The sequence below is a fragment of the Sesamum indicum genome, linkage group LG1 (genome assembly GCF_026168435.1).
Source record: "Sesamum indicum cultivar Baizhima isolate 11 linkage group LG1, ASM2616843v1, whole genome shotgun sequence".
NCBI classification, from domain to species: domain Eukaryota; kingdom Viridiplantae; phylum Streptophyta; class Magnoliopsida; order Lamiales; family Pedaliaceae; genus Sesamum; species Sesamum indicum.
In genome coordinates, this window is record NC_142657.1 from 23,032,057 (window position 1) to 23,050,027 (window position 17,971).

The window sequence follows — 17,971 nt, forward strand, 5'->3', positions numbered from 1 at the left end:
GTTAGAGATATAGATGGTATGGAATTGAATTAGTGTTTGTGTAGAGAAGAATGGGGACAAGTGGTGTCAATGTGAGAGCTGGCAAATGGATGTATTAGGCCATGTTTTGTGTTCTTAGGCTGGCAATTGGCAATGGATGTGTACCCCCCCGTCCTTTTCTTCTCTCTCTCAAATAAATTACAACTCTTTTCTCTCTAAATAGATAATACCGGTAAATTACATTTTGCCATTTGTCTTGTTTTTATACTTTTTCCACCCTTTTTTTAAATTTATTATCTCAATTTTGTGAAATTTGTAAGTGTTTACATATAATTATTTTTCAATCAATTTTCATGTCATGGAAAAACATCACAAGTGCTCTTAAATACTACATGTATATTGCATATGATGTTTTTTCTTACAAATTTCTTTGAGATGATAAATTGAAAGGTGGAAAAGTGTAAAAACGGTCATAATTATAATAAAAAAATATCATTTACCTAAAAAAGGATTTTATTTTATATGTAAGCTTAATGTGTATAAAAGTCACATCATTTGTATATTTAAGAATATATCTTATAATTTGTATGTGTGCAATATTATTTTGCAACCAAACTGTTATTTGGGGTTTGAGATTTCATGCCCCTCTTAGGTTACTATCTAAGTGGGATTGTGAGTATATAAAAAAATGTTGTACAAACTTATAAATGTCATGAATTTAATGAGAAAAAAGAAAGGATTTTTATCAAATCAAGAAATAGTAATCATTATCATATCTATGCATAACTTTCACAAAAGAAATGATGTTGAAGCAATTCAAAATTGGAGGTATTTTAAATATATATATATTTGGGCATTAAGCAAGCAGTGATGAGTCCATGAACCCCAGTGAGGACAAACTTGGATCTTCTTCACAGCCCATTTCTAGTGTCCAACACCTTTATTGGGCTAAATCAATGCCACTTTAGCCCATTAGTAAAAATGTCCAAATTCATTTTTTAATTATTAAACTCTAATTTCATTTTTTTCTACTAGATTTAGGTCTTTATATTAATCATCCTCTACTTATCCCAACCTCAAAAGATTTGTTTAATTTACAATAAATCAATTAGAGATAAATATATTTTTTATTTAATTTTTTATTAATATCAGCAAATTTAATGATTTTTTATTAACAAATGAATCTATTTATTAAACAAAAATAAATATCAATGGTATTAGATGTAATTTCGCAACCTACAAGAGATCTAATTTAATTACACCAAACATCAGGGATGTTAGGGATACTTCCGTTGCACTCTCTTGAAATTTGGTGTAATTACATGTAAATCTCATGTGATTTGAAAAATAACAGTTAGTACATTCGAGTTTTGCTTCTATCTAACAAATCATATCTACGAAATTTGTTGATATTAACTATAAAAAACCCATATTTACCCCTTCTTAATGATTTACTGCGGGACAAATATTTTTTTTTTTCATAATCATATTACCCTTATACATGTTCGTCGGTTAATACATATGAAAAAGTACATATTAAGTGTCATAAGGGTATCTAATTAGAAAAAAATTGTTTGACCTGAAATGAGAATAAAAATCAAATTTTGATTGATTTTTCTTCTTTTTTTGTAATACCAATAAATTTTTATTAAAGAATGAACCTATTTATTAGACGAAAATAAATTTCAATAATATGAAAATTTACCTGTAATTACAGGAGGGATTGTGATTATTCCTAATATTAATGAAAAGTTGAAAAAAAAAATAGACGTAATTGATTATTATTAATGGTGGGTCAGAAAAGACTGCGATAAGGAGTGTGGAATTGGAGAAAATGTTTGTCCCAATCCGCATGAGAAAAAGTATGTCACATGTATTTAATAATAAGAAGAAGAAAAAAGCGAAAGCTTCTTCTGCTGATTAATTTTCCCAACAAACACGCCTTAATCTGACCTCACCAAATTTAAACGGTCAGATTTCGCAGCCTCTGATATCCTACACGCTCCTCTACCATACAAAAATTACAACCCCCGAAAGATAAAAACATCCAGTCTCATCACACCACGTGTCCCGCCACTTCCATCATCCATCCTGCGAAAGTGAAACATTCAATTCAACGGCCATTTTATCATTTCATTTCCCACAGCCTTTCATTTTTGCCCAACACTTTTTGTACCTAACTTCACCACTTCTCTACGCGACTCCGGTACTGTTTCAGGTAAGGCTCTCTCTCTCTCTCTCTCAACCTATATACACATGCTTATGTGTGTATATACCTCGTTTCTGCCGTGGTTTCATGTGATATGATCGGGTTTAGAATTTCATTTTGAGAGTCGGTAGCCGCCGTTGACCGGTTTATTTGGTAGGGATCTGATGGATTTTGGCTAGTTGTTTTCGATGTTTGAATTTGCTTGAGTGATTTTTACATGATTGTGTACTGAAATTGGAGATAGCAATCAGGCTTTGAGCTTGTGGTTTTCGAGGTTTATTTTGAAACCTTGGAGGAATTATGTGCGTTGACCGTTTTGATGGGTGAAGATCTGACTATGCTGACAGCTTTTTTGAAGATTCTGGCCTAATTTATTATCAACTTTTTTTGATCGAACTGAATATTCACTTACTGATGCGTGAATAACTAGATCTGTCGAAAAATATTTTATTTAGTGTTATGGAACATGAAATATAAGCGATGATGGTTTTTGTTTTGATGTTTATCTCTTTTAAGTCGTGATAAGTAATAGAGGTGTGACTTTTTGCTAGAAATGATGGTTTTAGATGCAAGTATTATGAAATTCTTTTGTTCAACGGAAAGAGATTTAATAAATATTGGTTTCTTATTTAAGGAATTTAAGAAAGTGATTCATATGTACAGAAGGTTGTAATTCAGGTGTATCTGTATTTTATAATCATAATAATAGCAGAGACACCGAGACATGGTTTGCTATTTGGACCTGGTGATGCATCCTTCTTCTTCTTCTGCTTGGTTTGTCAGCTTTTGTTTCTAGTTAGCAATTAGGATTTATTCATGGAGCCAGTGGAACCCCAGATCTTCTGAGATGGACTTTCAGGATATTTTGAAGTGCTTCATCACAAGATTTCTGTATTTTGGTTGCATTATCAAACTCCTTTAAATGTTAATTTTTGTGATATCGCATGTTCTTTGTACAAGAATTTTGGCTCCTCCATTGTATACAAGTTCTGTTTTTAGGCATAAATCTGAGATTAAACATCTAGAGATTTCTTGATGCTTTCAAGATCTAACTATCCAAATGGTTTTAAGTTGATATTTTTTGGGCTAAAATTACAGCACAAGTTCGTCGATTCTCTTCTGATATGTCTTCACCTATTTTTCATGCCGTGTTTTTTAGTGCATTTATTTTTTCCGTTCCCATGATACAGTTTGTTGGTGCTCTTGGCTTCTCTTTGCTATCTGATGTGGTTTGACTCTCTTTTGATCTTGCAGTTACTGCACTAAAATGAGTCGTCCACAAGAACCACACAGGCCTTTCCTCTCATTTGGAAATCCATTCCGAATGATATCACCGAAGGGTTCGTACCTGTCTCCAAAGCTTCTTGCTTTGTTGAATACTTTTGAGGAGACATTAGCAGGTAGGATTAAAAAGCTTAAGCCAGAAGGCAGGGAAGATGTCCTTCGGTTATCATGGATGAGATTTGCAATGGAGACACTGTGTGGAATTCATACTGACATAAAATCTCTAATTACAGCCCTTGAACTCCCTGTCTGTGATTGGGATGAGAAATGGATTGATGTTTATTTGGACAATAGTGTGAAGTTGCTTGATATCTGCATTGCTTTCAGCTCTGAGATTTCTCGGCTGAAACAGGGCCACCTCTTTCTTCAATGTGTTTTGCACAATCTAGGTGGTGCCTCCTCAAAGCAGTTTGTGCGTGCACGTTCATCACTGGATGGATGGAGGCAACATATCGCTTCGAAGAATCCACGACTTGATAACTGCTTCTGTGTCATGGATGGTCTTGTCCAAACGCTGGACCTACCAAAAATCAAGAACTCTTCTAAGGGAAAGGTTTTGATGCGAGCGATGTATGGAGTTAAGGTGGTCACTCTTTTGGTATGCAGCATATTTGCTGCAACATTCTCTGGTTCCGCAAAAAGGTTGATAGACCTAAAGGTTCCTGAGACATACTTGTGGGCTGAGGCTTTTGCTGATCTTCAAACTTTTGTAAATACTGAAAGTAGAAGCATATGTTCAAGTGGTAGTGTCACGGTATTGAAAGAGCTAGAAGCTGTTGATTCAGGGGTCAAGAAATTATACCCCATCGTGCAAGACGGGGCAGACCCTGTTGAAGCTGAAGTATTGCAAGACTCGACATCAGATTTAGGAGAATCGTCAGAAAAACTTTCTCAAGGACTGGATCTGCTTGCAAAGGAGGTGGACAGGTTCTTCCAAATTGTTCTAACCGGACGTGATGCTTTGCTCTGTAACCTTAGGATTGGTGGTAATATCTCTGACCAAGTGCGAGCTAACAAAAATGTAGAAGGCCCTACGGTTAGGTGAAATGATAGATAAATCAAGCTCCTGTGTACACAAGTGTGTATCTTTTTTGTATTCTGTTTCCCGTTTGAATATATAGTAAGGATGTGTGGCTCTAGATGCAGTAGATCTTGTGAGTTGCGCTATGTCAATGTTAACGTAATGGATGAATGTTTGAACTCTTATGTAGTGTTAATGCAAATATAAATATAGCTAAAGTTTGCTGCACATGTGTTTGTTCTCTCTTAAGCACTACTCTCTTTGTTGCAGTTGTTCCCTGTTAACCTATGTGTTGATGTCCCTTTCGTAGTGGATGTTCCACGTTTCTCCTGTGAAGAACTTCAGGGAGTTTTGTGAAATCTTTTTTTGTAGCACCACAAGGTTGTCCTAATTGCAATCTTGATTACATGGACATAAGTTATCGTGCTTTTCAGTTTCTAAAGCTCTGTTAATTTCCTTGGAAATGTCTTGCTAATTGCTGACTTTTGCAGACTTCTATAAATTGAAGGTGGAGTGAAAACAATGACCGGTCTAACCATCTAGATGGTACAAAATGGGGCACATGGGATTAAATGTGAATGATTTGGGCCAAGTTGGTACAAGGTAGTGGATGGAAATTGAGTGCCACCAACTCTGACTGACTAATAACACTAGATTTAATCGCTTCTGGTCAAACAACGGTGTTTTTCTCATCCACCCGTCAATGGAAAAATGAAGCAAGAACCTTTTCTTTAGCTATCCCTTGACCCAAAGCCTTGGGAAAATACAAAATTAGCAGTATCTAAGTCAGAAGCCTGTAGATGATGATGATCTGTTTGGTGTAGAGATGCATAAGATTTTTACTTGAAAAATTATTTTTCATTTTCAAGATCACAAAATGAATCTTGATTTGAATTCATCAAAAGGAAAAAGATTATTTGTTGGATATGTTGTTTTATCTTTACGCCCCCCAATCATTTTCTGGAATTCTTGATTCACAAAAATTTGAAAGGAGAACTAAAAATCAAGAAAAAGAAAATACTAAATTATGAAATCGGAAATAAATAAAAAAATAATAAGCCCCCAAACACAATGTTTATTGTTCATATAGTCAACTTGTAACCAAGTGTATGTTCGGTTTTTAACCAAAGTGTATGATTAAAGATTCATAGAACGGCAACCTTCTACTTCCTCCTCCTTACCAGTTAGTTACCTCACCTCCTCAGAAAAGTCAATTAACTTCACGGGTAATCTCAAGTCATTCCAGTTCAAAAGTTCACACGCAAAGCTCCACTTTCTTTCTCTCCAGAAAATTGAGATAAAGAAGACCATAAAAGAAAATTTGTGAAGTCTTTTTATTCCACCAGCCCCCAACACACGCCAAAGGAAAATATAAATGTCCGAAGCCTCACATCTTTGCTTTCAGACACCGACACTCACCCAAACATATCCAAGAACTTGATCAGGAATCCATTCTCTCAACTTGGGTTCTTGAGATTCTTCACTCCCTTTCTTTTTCCTTGCCTTATTATAGAGGAAAAAGCCTACAATTCTTTGTTGTTGTTTTCTATTTTTTCAATTTTGGCTATGTCTGTGGAGTCAAGCTCTGGTTCAGGTGATCATGGTGGGCATAATATCAACGGGGTTGTCACTAATGGTGGGAGATATGTACAGTACAATGTGTACGGAAATCTCTTTGAGGTTTCAAGAAAATATGTTCCCCTTAGGCCCGTGGGACGTGGGGCTTATGGCATTGTTTGGTACTAATCTATAAATTCTCCTGTTTTTTTATTTGAATTCAAGCTCTTTCTTTATACTTGCTTGCTTATCTAAAGTTGTTTTAACTAGTTGACTTTGTGTTGATGGCGTAAGGATTCGAACTTGTTTATTGTCTTGTGGGAAAGAATGAAGTGGGGTTCTGGTCTCTAGAATTTTGGTGGTTATATAGTGAGATCTTTAATTCTTTTGGATAATTCGTTGATGAGCTAACAGAAATGTGTATATTTTTGCTTGGGAACTTAGATTTGGAGTCTAAGTTGGCTGCTATCACTCTTTGTATTTTTGTGAAATGATAATATAACGACAAGGAATATGCAGCAAAAGAAAGAAAAGGAGAGTCTGTTGTATAAAAATGCATCTGATATGCCGTATGTGCACTGGATTTATTATGGACCATCTTGGGTGAGGCTATATTGCCCTGTATTTCCCTGGCTAAGTTGGTTGGCATGCTTATCTGTGTGTGTTGACTACTAATTGACTGCAGTTCTGGTAACCTAACAATGAATTGTAATGATAAGGTATGAGAATTGCTGAATTTTTTACTGCTTTAAATAAGGCACAGACGACTTCCACTTGACTGCTTTTCTCGTCTTAAGGCTCCAAATGGCACTTGGATTTGAATTTTGTGCTATAAGCTTATGTACTCCATTGGTTTCATCTTGGATGCCGTCATCTTTCATTGTTTCGAGGCAGGCTGGTGTTGCCATTAAAGTAGTCTAACTCGAGCAATTTTGGGAAATGTCAAGAGTTGAATAATAGATGTGAAGATGGATGCTAACTTTCTGGCTTCTAGAAAAGTAAATAATTGACCTGAAACATTTTTATGATCCTGTAGATGCATGGAAGGGCAGTGATAATGTAGCATTGACTACCTGACTAAGTTAATTATTTTTATTATCCTGTCTGTTATCATTCTGCTATCCATCACAGATTTTCAACTCGCTACCAGTTATAATATTATTTATCCGACTTGTGAATCATCGGAAGGGTTTTGGAAGTGCAGTCTTGCAGAAATTTGAGTTCAATATTAATGTTTGTATTTCAAGTAGACATGCAATTGCTTTCTTGTTTTACTTCTCTTCTCCTGGTAATCCATATATCACAAAGGGAAATGTGATTTTTATTTGCTTCAGTGCTGCTGTAAACTCGGAGACACGTGAAGAAGTAGCCATTAAGAAGATTGGAAATGCATTCGACAACAGAATTGATGCAAAGAGGACATTACGGGAAATAAAACTTCTGCGTCACATGGATCATGATAATGTAATCATCTTTACCTATGGCTTATAGATACAAAATCTTTACTATCATATCCACTTTTTTATTAGATTTCTTGCCCTGGTGGCTCTTCTTGGCTGAATATCATTCTTTAATACAAGCTCCTTTCTTTAGATTCAATGGATATAGATTTTTATTGATCTGGTTCATTGCTTTGAATCCCATTTTCCCTTTATTGCTTCCTTCACTTGCCTTCATAATTTTGTTCTTCAATTAAGCTTTAATCTATTCATCTAATGGAATCTTATTTCTATATTCATATTGCTGTATCAGCAGTATTTGTTAAAAGTTTTTCGTAGGACCATTTTATTACTTCTCTGATTTTCTAACTCAATAGGTAATTGCAATCAAAGACATCATACGGCCTCCACAAAAAGAGAATTTCAATGATGTCTACATTGTTTATGAACTGATGGACACTGATCTTCATCAGATTATCCGGTCCAACCAGCCACTGAACGATGACCATTGTCGGGTTTGTTCTCAGTTTCTTGTATCATTCAGAAGATACTTCACTTGGTACCGTAACGATAGGTCACTAAGAAAGCCTAATTTCTTCTCTCACTTTTCTCATTACTAAGACTTCACAGGATAAAGGGGGGACCCTCATCTAAAAAGTTATTATTCAAATCTAGTGCAATTAACTTTCAATCATCTTAATTGTTCTTTGTATTATGCTGTATTGGGGACAAGGACTGGCTTGTTTATTCTGTTAAAGACAATCAACATTGAAAGCATTGTTGGTTTTTTCTATATTAAATTGGAGTCTTGCTGATCGAGAGAACTAATAGTTTGCTGGACCTTTTTGGGTATAGAAAAGGTGGTTCATGCAGCCATTTTTAGGTGCCGTCGCTTTTTCTTGACATTGACTTCTATGTCCTCAGACAGCCTATTAATTTGGTCCAAATTTTGCAGTACTTTCTTTACCAAATTCTGCGTGGACTTAAATATGTCCATTCAGCAAACGTCTTGCACCGTGATCTGAAACCAAGCAATCTGCTTCTTAATGCTAATTGTGATCTGAAAATTGGAGATTTTGGTCTTGCAAGGACAACATCAGAGACTGATTTCATGACTGAGTATGTTGTTACTCGCTGGTATCGAGCACCAGAACTGCTCCTAAATTGTTCAGAGTACACTGCTGCAATTGATATCTGGTCCGTAGGTTGCATACTTGGTGAAATCATGACAAGACAACCTCTATTTCCTGGCAGAGATTATGTTCATCAGTTGAGACTTATTACAGAGGTACTTTGTGCACACAACACTGTGCATAAAAAGAGAATCTTAATTGATCATTTAAAATTACTTGATAGTCATATATATATGTAGACATTGTGGGATTTATCTTTTAGTTGATGCCCCATGGTATATTTTTTTTGCAAAAAGCTCATAGGCTCTCCAGACGATGCTAGTCTTGGGTTTTTAAGGAGTGACAACGCCCGAAGATATGTTAGGCAGCTTCCACAGTACCCGAGGCAACAATTTTCTGCCAGGTTTCCAAACTCTTCTGCTGGAGCTGTCGATTTATTAGAGAAAATGCTCGTTTTTGACCCACACAGGCGTATTACAGGTACAATGTTCATTTCAGTTAAATTTTGAGCTTTCATCTTCTAAGTTGGGAAGTGGACCAGCTACCTTCTTGCAGATGGGTATAGTTGTTCTAAAACTTACTAAATATGCTGGACCATAAATTAGCCACGTAAAAGATAGAAAATTAGTAAAGAGAATCATTTATGGACAGAAATGAGAATAATGTCATATTCTCTCTTGCATTTTATTTTCTGGCTCATCTGTTCCTGTCCATTAATGCTCCTTTTATCTTGATTGCTTACAGTTGATGAGGCTCTCTGCCATCCGTACTTGGCGCCCCTCCATGATATCAACGAGGAGCCCGTTTGCGCTCGGCCTTTTGTTTTCGACTTTGAGCAGCCATCGTTTACTGAAGAAAATATCAAGGAACTCATCTGGAGGGAATCCGTAAGGTTCAATCCGGACCCGACTTATTGAGGAATGTAAGTATTTGATGTACACCACCATGATACTGTCTGACATCTGTAGAAACCTGTATTGATGAACTCATCAAAGGCCCCTCAAGGAAACGAGAAATAATTGTAGTGGAGACACGTCGGGAAATATAAAGATTGTTCATAGGTTGCAGCTGCATTTTTATTTAGCTCTACGATCTTTGCAGTTAATATTGTTGTACAAAAGAGCTTAAGTAACATTATGTTCGCTAGAGGATTCTCTTTTCCAGTAGAATGTGTGATGTTCCAATCACTAACTGGTCAGTTGTAATTTTTGAGTGATGATATTAAGATTTCTCATTTGGGGCGAGTTTATTTCTTTCTCTGCTCTTGTATCATTTCAAGAGTACTTAGATAATCAGTGCTTGTGTCAACTATATGATATTTCTCCAGGTTTGCACATATTATTGAAAATATCTCCGTGTTAAAAGTTTATATTACATTTCAAACTTCAGGGCCTCTCAGTGTGATTATTCCTTTAGCTTTTTAAACTTGTTTGTTCAACAACAGGGATCTGAAGTCTTTGGATTCCAAACTAAAGTATTACATGTTCATGCCAGCAATGAAGCTAGCTGACAAGGCTATCAAAAGTAGTTCATCCTGAAAGAACATGTTTGTAACTCCATAGCCTCAACAGCTAAACTGTCTGAAGGAAAATCACACATGCCCAGCTCCTGTTCGCCCTGATCAGGCAGCAGATCACAGGGTCTTGGCACCACGCCGCTTGTAATCCCCTCCACTTCAACACAACTCCATGGATACTTCTTAGCCTTTGCTGCCATCGCTATTGTCACATTTGACATGCAAATACCAGTAAATGGATCGCCAGAGATTCCCTCTAGCCGACCAGCCATTGACACATTTTCTGCAACAATGTCACGGTAGTTTATCCCCTTGATCTCTGGAAGTGCATTTGGATCATAGTGATTGTCAGCATGAGAACCATAGTTTCCAGTGATCCAGAATACCCATTTCATTGTGTGCAAATTCATGCCTTTTACGTATATGTCTTTCACATAGCCACCTCTCCCCACTGCTGTCTTGATTCTGACCCCTGATTCTGTGTTGATGGCTGTTATCTCTTGGGCTCTCACGTCTTGAATCCCACCCGACATCTCGCTGCCTAATGCTATTGCAGCACTGTAAGGAGAAACACAGACGAGACGTCTGATTATTAGATGCTTTGTGGGCATACCGTAGCTGATACCATATTCATCCCAGCCACTTTTCACCGCTATACAGTCATCTCCAGAGACGATGTAGTTGTCCTCAATCCTTGTGTTCGTGCAAGAATCTGGATAAGTAGAAAATTATGTCATTTTAACCGATCAAAATATAGCTGACTAATCACACTCCATGAGCCGATCAAACGTGTGAATCTTGAAAATGTAGATAAAATCACACACCTGGATTGATCCCATCTGTATTGGGGGATGTTACTGGAGCTAGGATTGTAAGGCCTTGTACAATTACATTGCTGCAAAATCACATAGAAAAGTTGGTAAATCATAATTCTGAAACAGAGAAAACACAGACACAACACATATATTTATATGTACCTGCTGTATACAGGATGAACATTCCATGATGGAGAATTGACAAGCGTTAGATTCGATATCTGCACATTCTCTGAGTGCATAATTTCGATAAGATACGGTCTCGTGTATTTTAGCTTCTTCCTGTGAAACTGCTGCCACCAAAGCGCACCCTGACCATCAATAGTACCATTTTCACCTGACATAAGATTAAAAGCCAAGCAGTTCTCATTGTGAGGTTATTAATCCAGCAGAAACAAATATGGACAAGAGATGCACACATATTCTTACCAGTGACAACAACATCGGTAAGATTTGTGCCGAATATAAGACTGATGTATCGCCCCCCTGCTGCATCCCGTCCATGGCCATATGATGGTAAGGGATCGACCACAGGCCAAGAGTTTATATCCTGGATATAAATGGGTAACGCAAATTAATTAATAACATGTTTTTTGCCTATAAGCAGCGCCCCGCTGACAATGTACACACGTTCATATCATACATAATGATACCAGCATTTCACGTTATGACATTATTATGTAACGAGCTAATGTAGGACAGAATGTCGAACATTGTACTAAAAGCTATAGCCATTAATAATGGTACAACTCAAATATTGGAATCATACAAACAGCTCGGGTGTCAAGGTTTCAACTTTAGCCCCCAACCAGATAAATTGCTGCCACACAAGCCAATGATTGATAACATGAATCCACATACACGCCATCCACGTTTCAACAACAGTATCAGAAAGTTTTCACATAGAGGACAACAAAACAGGACTCAGTGTGTGTTTTTATGAGACACAAGATACCTGAGAAGCAAGCAGAATTGCATCCTTATGGAGATAAAGGGTGAAATGACTGGTGAGATTGAAGCTTCCAGTGAGCCATTTACCAGCAGGGACAAACAGCTGAGCTCCACCATCTGATGCATACTGGCTGAGGTGATTGACTGCTTGTTGGAAAGCCTGAGTGTTGAGTGTGGCCCCATCGCCAACCCCACCAAAATCTTCTATTGATGCACTGTGAGCTCTGCAGCTAATGGCAGAGTAGTCGAACGACTCCAAAATCCTTGCCTTTCTGCATTCAACTCCACTCAAAATAGCCACTCCCACTCCCACAACCAATACAAGCAGCTGAATTGCCTTAGCCATCTGTCAGAAGAAATCAAGAACGCTTGCTTACAAGAGAAACAGTTCAAAGTAAAGAATTATGTGGTATGCAACAGGGCCTGTCGTGACTGTTGATCAGTTTCCACATCCCATTTATACAAAAATGTATATTTAACAGTAAAACGATAAAAAGTAAAGGAAAATGGGAAGAATGAAGTGGTATCTTACTTGAAAGCAGTTCATTGTTAGGAATGTGTTTGGTGCTACAACAGACAAGCACCAAGTATTTATAGAAGCCTGCCTCTTACTGTGCTCATCAAATACCATTGTTCTGTCTGTATGTGTCTTTTTTGGTTCAAATTTCTGCAAAATATTTGTTTCCAATATACTTGAATGTGATCAACCTACATAAAACATGTTTCATACTCCAAATTGTGCAATTCAGATGTGGTTCTTGAATAGTATCAAGACATATTGATATACTCGTCCTCCTATTTTTTTTTTTTTTTTTAAAAAAGGTAATATTTCATGTATTAGCTCATCAATGCACATTAGCTCAATTGGTGTTACATAATGAGAATTGCATTAGTAGTTGTTTGGTAAATGTTTATAAGCAACCTACAGTTTATTTTTTATTATTACGACAATAATTAAAGTCGAAATCATCCAAATGTTTAATAATAAGAAATGTACAAAAAGGGTTCCTTTTTTGGGCAAATAAAAAAGAGTAGTGGGAGTGGAGTGTGAAGAAGATGTGAGTTATGGGGTTTTGGTTTGTGTGAGTTGGAAAGTAGATAGGGCGCTTATGGGGAGTGTTGTAGTAAGTACATTCCCTCCCGTGATCACAGTCACACTCACACTCACATCCCACTATTGCCGACCCACTTCTTCACGGGTTGCATACTCAATTCAGTGTGTCAGACTGCACCCCTTATAATTATATGATATTTGCAAGACATTTGTTGTCTAATTATTGCATAATTCATGAAATATGATCAATCAGATATGTTACATTTTTAATATACGACTGATTTTATTTAGTCAAATCAAATTTTAATAATTTTTGTTTCTGAAAAATAGATAGATATAGGTGAAGGTGATTTGGGAGTTTTGTCATGTTGTTTGGTCACATGTGCAATTTAAATGCTACTATTCTACTCACGAGACCTCTTTACCATTTTTCATTTTTTCTTCTTTTTGTAAAAGAAAAAAAGAAGAGAAAAATAATGATTATAAAGAAAGAGTGAGAGTGTGGAGTATGGAGTATGGAGTGGTGGTGAAGTGAGGAGGAATAACATTATTCTTTCTACACATTCTGTGGCTCACACTCTCCCTACCCATTACCCATTACCCTCTCCCACTTTATTACTTTTTGTTAGGTAAATTATAATTATCTTTTTTAATGTTTGGTATAAGTAAGAATAGAAAATAATTATGTTATGTCCCTAAACTGTGAAGTGATATTATTATTTTATTTTTGTTGAATTTTTTTAAAAATATTTGAAAAAAAAATTGAGGATGGGTAAAATAAATAATTTATAAGAAATATTAATTCATAAAAATATTTTTAAAAAGAATTATCATTTATAGTTCAAAAGGGCATTTTTATTAATTCACCACAAAAATTAGATGAAAATCTAATAAAAATTAATATAATGGGCTCATTAATAGACGGATATTTAATTTATTTGGTTTATTAAGGAAAATAAATAAATTTAAATTATATAAACTCTTTGGGTGATCATATTTTGAATAAAATTATAGGTGTGGATATGATATGTGGAATAATAAGTATTACTTTGATTGAGAAATCATTTTAATAGTAGTATATAATATTAGGTGTTTTGATTTTTGGCTTCAAAAAAGAAGGCTGAGAATCTATTTTTATAATTCCATTGCAACAAAAGTGGGGGAGACCGGAGACCGGAGACTAGATAAATAATAATAATAATACAACCAAATGGCCCAAATAATTATCAGGCCATAGGAGTAGTTGGAGGCCCACGTAGAATTGATATCACACTCTATTACTTATTAGGCCCACTCTGTTTTCATTTCTTCTATGCCTATTTTGGGCCTGGGCCTCTCATTTTCGTTATTTTATACTTTTACAACATTGAGAAAAAAAAAAAAAAGGTAAAGTTCAAATGTTTATTACATTTTTTATCTTATAAGTTGAACTTAATCATATCATTACTTTTCATAAAATAGTTCTTTTGATAATACAGAAAAATAGAATATAAAAAAGTCTTCTTTTTTCTTTTTTAAATTCATTCAATTGTGAAGTTAAAAGGGACTGACTTTTTAAATATATATATATATATATATAATTTCACCTAACCGTTTAGTTTATTTTCTAAATAATATACTAAACTTATTTTCCGTAAAGTACTGTTTTTTGAATTTGGGTAGAGAGTGAATTAGCAGGTGAAAGCTTATGGTGGTGGGTTCAGAAACCCAACACAATTATGGGAGCTTATGTAAAAAAATTAATAGGTATGAGATAATGCACCGACATCACACACACACACACACACGGTCTCATCTGCAGGAGCTGGGAGCTTTTCCGAAAATTAATGATGAGCAAGAATGAGGATGATGATGTTCGTGTTGTGATGCTGCCATGGTTAGCATTTGGTCATATGATCCCATTCTTGGATCTCTCCATTGCCTTTGCCAAATCAGGCATTCATGTCTACTTTCTCTCCACTCCCAGAAACATTCAGAGGCTCCATCAAAGAATCCCACCGAATCTCCCACACCTCATTGAATTTGTATCTTTTCCACTCCCCAAGCTCGACGGCTCCAATCTCCTGCCAGAAGATGCCGAAGCCACCGTCGACATTCCAGCAGATAAAATGGATTGCCTCAAGATAGCCTGCGATCTTCTCCAAGAACCCGTCAAGAATTTCATTGCAGGGAAACTACCCAACTGGATAATAGTTGATTTCTTTCCCCACTGGGCTGTTGATATAGCTCACAATTTGAATATCCCGATAATAACGTACTGTATATGTTCAGCCAGCACAGCTGTGTTCTTTTGGACGCCTGAGTTTATTGTTGGAGAGGGCAAAAGAGAGGCTAGAACATCCCCTCAGGATCTCACTGCCCCTCCAGATTGGGTTGATTTTCCCTCACAAGTGGCTTGCAGAAATCATGAAGCTACTGTTTTGTACAACGTTTTGTACGGTAAAAATGCATCTGGAGTTCCAGATGGTGCACGCCTAATGAGATTGGTCCAGGCCAGTCAAGCCATCGCTATACGCACAAGCCTGGAATTCGAAGGTGATTACGTGAAACAACACTCGAATCTCTCCGGAAAGCCTGTTTTTCCAGTGGGGTTTCTTCCACCTGAGAAAGTGCAAGGGAGGAGCACTATCAGGGAAGAGTCATGGTGTAAAATCTTTGATTGGCTCGACCAACAAAGCCCGAGATCAGTTATGTTTGTGGGGTTTGGAAGTGAATATAAACTCAAGAAAGAGGAAATCCATGAAATAGCACATGGGGTTGAGCTTTCCGGGCTACCCTTTTTATGGTCACTGAGGAAACCTGATTGGGCGACTCATGATGGTATTGATGCTCTGCCGCCAGGGTTCATCTCCAGGACGGCAGGGAGAGGAGTGGTGCAGATTGGATGGGCACCCCAGAGGGAAATTCTTGCCCACCCTTCAGTTGGAGGTACTTTGTTTCATGCAGGGTGGGCTTCTATTGTAGAGACCATTGTTTACGGCCACTGTCTCGTGTTGTTACCATTCATTATTGCTCAACCATTGGATACAAGGCTGCTAGTTGAGAAGGGTTTGGCAGTGGAGGTGGAGAGAGCTGACGATGGATCTTTTACTAGAAATGACATTGCAAATGCACTTCAAAAGGCCATGGTTTCCAAGGAAGGGGAAGCACTAAGAGCACGTACGAAAGAGGCTGCTGACGGGATCTTTGGGAATCAAAAACTTAACGATGATTGCCTCAAGAAGTTCATTGAGTATTTGAAAAATGGAACTCCACAACATAAGTAGAGCTGTCATTGGTCTGGACTAGCTCTTTGCACATCAAATACATGAAGTTCATGCAGTATGGCAATCGTGTGGTTTATGTTGTGTGCTACTTCCTCTGGGCAGTAAAGTTGTAGTGTATATGTATTTCTGTTGTTTTAAGGCTTTTTTCTTTTCCCCTCCATTTGTTCCAGAATTACAAGTTGCTTTATTTCCTGGTATTCCTGGAAGTCAATCTTTGTGAACTTTATATTCATTTGATGCTCAAATTCTTTAGAAACTACTATCCGTGATATGGAAATTAGAAACAAATTTGAGGAGGGGGCAGAGGGAAGGAAGAGGATGAGACTGTGCAAACATGTGAACTCAAGATTTATAAGTTGTCTGAAAGGATTTAAGAACCATGATGAGACTTTTTATCGAGCATATCCAACGTACTGGTTAATTTTATTATCAGACGGAGTTTGAGTTGCCAAGACATGAAGTACTTCATGTTTCACCAGAGCTGGTTTCGGACGAACAAGAACGTCTGAATGTCTCTGGAGATTCAAGGAAGTATCATGTCACTTTCAAACAAAGAGCGGGACAGTGTCGCCTGTATGGATCAGTTTCCTGTCAAAACTCAAAAGTGGCGACCAGAAAGCACGATGTTGTTCGTATCCAGTCCGAATTTTAAGAGCAAAATGACTCCGCGGAATTTCAAGTACCTGCCTGGCAAAGTCTATGCAGGGATACCATTTTTATGGGTAGTGAGGAAACCTGAAGGAGATGATAATGATATCGAAACCCTGCAGCCGGGGTTCTCCAGCCTGATGGCGGGGCAAGGGATGTTGCACATAGAATGGGCGCCGCAGAGGGAAATTCTTGGCCACCCTTCAATTGGGGGGCCATTTTTCCATGCAGGGTGTGGGTTCTGATGTGGAGGCATTGCAATATGGACATGTTCTTGTGCCTCTGCCATTCATTATATATAGTCCAGACATTGAATGCTCGGCTGCTGGCGCCGGCGGAGAAGGGATAGGTGATAGAAGTGGAGACTGAGAGGACGGAAGATGGATCGCAATTTGCAAATGCATTGAGAAAAACTATCATAATGTTTGTATTCGTTTTCTGAGTGTTTTGTTGTGTTTTGTGGAGAGAGACAGAAAAACAAAGATAAATAAGTGTGTCTTAGAAATAGTATGTATGTTTGGATTTGTTTTTTGAAATAATTTAAAATAAGTATTATATGTTTAATATTGTGTTTTGGGAGACAAAAATTACTATTCGTTGTCAAATCATGTCTTTTTTATATATATTTATATATATGTATGTATCTATGCTAAAACAGTTAAAAACACCTAAATTAGATGTTTTTAAATGATTAGCAAATATTGAGTATATTTTGACTTATCTCGAAAATAATTTGAAAATAAAAACAAACATAGTGTATGATTTCGAAGGAAGGAGAGGACGCAATAAAGAAGCTGCTAATGGGGTTCCTGGAGACCATAAACTTCATGAAAATTATGTTAAGAAGTTTGTCGAGTACTTGAAAAACACGCTCTCAGTTTGGAGTTTGGTCTTTTAAACTAGTTACTAAAATCAGGAGGATAGGAGGGATAAGTCGCAATTTTCGGTTCAATCAATGTAGTACAGTTCTTGGTGAACTATGATAAAAATGAGTTTACTTGATTAATTGAGAGGAGCCTAAGAGAGATCGAACACTGTTTTGGTACGGTAAACTTCTTTCACTATTTTTAGCTAATGAGATGGAATTTGAGTTCTCAAA

At 36.8% G+C, this 17,971-nt stretch overlaps 4 protein-coding genes across 5 annotated transcripts; 3 read left to right on the forward strand and 1 right to left on the reverse strand.

Annotated features, from left to right (window-relative positions):
- The first annotated feature begins 2,037 nt into the window (after positions 1–2,037).
- On the forward strand, positions 2,038–4,721 carry LOC105172903 (protein BPS1, chloroplastic). Of its 2 annotated transcripts, none has more exons than XM_011094514.3 (2): positions 2,038–2,197; positions 3,443–4,721. In XM_011094514.3, the coding sequence occupies exon 2, from the start codon at positions 3,456–3,458 to the stop codon at positions 4,515–4,517; it is 1,062 nt and encodes a 353-aa protein (XP_011092816.1). In that variant the 5' UTR covers positions 2,038–2,197; positions 3,443–3,455; the 3' UTR covers positions 4,518–4,721. The 2 variants fall into 2 exon arrangements, with proteins under 2 accessions (XP_011092816.1, XP_020548522.1); XM_020692863.1 differs by lacking the exon at positions 2,038–2,197 and adding an exon at positions 2,204–2,341.
- Positions 4,722–5,662: 941 nt separating this feature from the next.
- Positions 5,663–9,871, forward strand: LOC105172918 (mitogen-activated protein kinase homolog MMK2). Its single transcript, XM_011094538.3, has 6 exons — positions 5,663–6,232; positions 7,385–7,514; positions 7,867–8,004; positions 8,445–8,777; positions 8,919–9,102; positions 9,367–9,871. The coding sequence occupies exons 1-6, from the start codon at positions 6,060–6,062 to the stop codon at positions 9,537–9,539; spliced, it is 1,131 nt and encodes a 376-aa protein (XP_011092840.1). The 5' UTR covers positions 5,663–6,059; the 3' UTR covers positions 9,540–9,871.
- A 177-nt stretch (positions 9,872–10,048) lies between these two features.
- LOC105172909 (putative polygalacturonase) lies at positions 10,049–12,677 on the reverse strand. The gene is made up of 6 exons (XM_011094526.3): positions 12,437–12,677; positions 11,909–12,250; positions 11,383–11,503; positions 11,116–11,290; positions 10,963–11,033; positions 10,049–10,850 (listed from the first exon to the last, which is right to left on the reverse strand). Exons 1-6 carry the CDS (start codon positions 12,533–12,535, stop codon positions 10,141–10,143), a joined length of 1,518 nt encoding a protein of 505 aa, XP_011092828.1. The 5' UTR covers positions 12,536–12,677; the 3' UTR covers positions 10,049–10,140.
- A 1,949-nt stretch (positions 12,678–14,626) lies between these two features.
- On the forward strand, positions 14,627–16,435 carry LOC105172928 (UDP-glycosyltransferase 91C1). The gene has a single exon (XM_011094550.3). It carries the CDS (start codon positions 14,785–14,787, stop codon positions 16,222–16,224), a length of 1,440 nt encoding a protein of 479 aa, XP_011092852.1. The 5' UTR covers positions 14,627–14,784; the 3' UTR covers positions 16,225–16,435.
- Positions 16,436–17,971: the final 1,536 nt, after the last annotated feature.

What these genes read in the sequence shown, in the direction of transcription:
- LOC105172903 (XM_011094514.3), top strand. Translation starts at nt 3,456, where the DNA reads ATGAGTCGTCCACAAGAACCACACAGGCCTTTCCTCTCATTTGGAAAT.
- LOC105172918 (XM_011094538.3), top strand. Translation starts at nt 6,060, where the DNA reads ATGTCTGTGGAGTCAAGCTCTGGTTCAGGTGATCATGGTGGGCATAAT. An exon ending in TGAACGATGACCATTGTCGG is followed by an intron (nt 8,005 to 8,444) that starts GTTTGTTCTCAG and finishes CAAATTTTGCAG; the next exon opens with TACTTTCTTTACCAAATTCT. An exon ending in CCCACACAGGCGTATTACAG is followed by an intron (nt 9,103 to 9,366) that starts GTACAATGTTCA and finishes GATTGCTTACAG; the next exon opens with TTGATGAGGCTCTCTGCCAT.
- LOC105172909 (XM_011094526.3), bottom strand. Translation starts at nt 12,535, where the DNA reads ATGGTATTTGATGAGCACAGTAAGAGGCAGGCTTCTATAAATACTTGG. An exon ending in CAATTCTGCTTGCTTCTCAG is followed by an intron (nt 11,504 to 11,908) that starts GTATCTTGTGTC and finishes ATTTATATCCAG; the next exon opens with GATATAAACTCTTGGCCTGT. An exon ending in TACAGATGGGATCAATCCAG is followed by an intron (nt 10,851 to 10,962) that starts GTGTGTGATTTT and finishes CTACTTATCCAG; the next exon opens with ATTCTTGCACGAACACAAGG.
- LOC105172928 (XM_011094550.3), top strand. Translation starts at nt 14,785, where the DNA reads ATGATGAGCAAGAATGAGGATGATGATGTTCGTGTTGTGATGCTGCCA.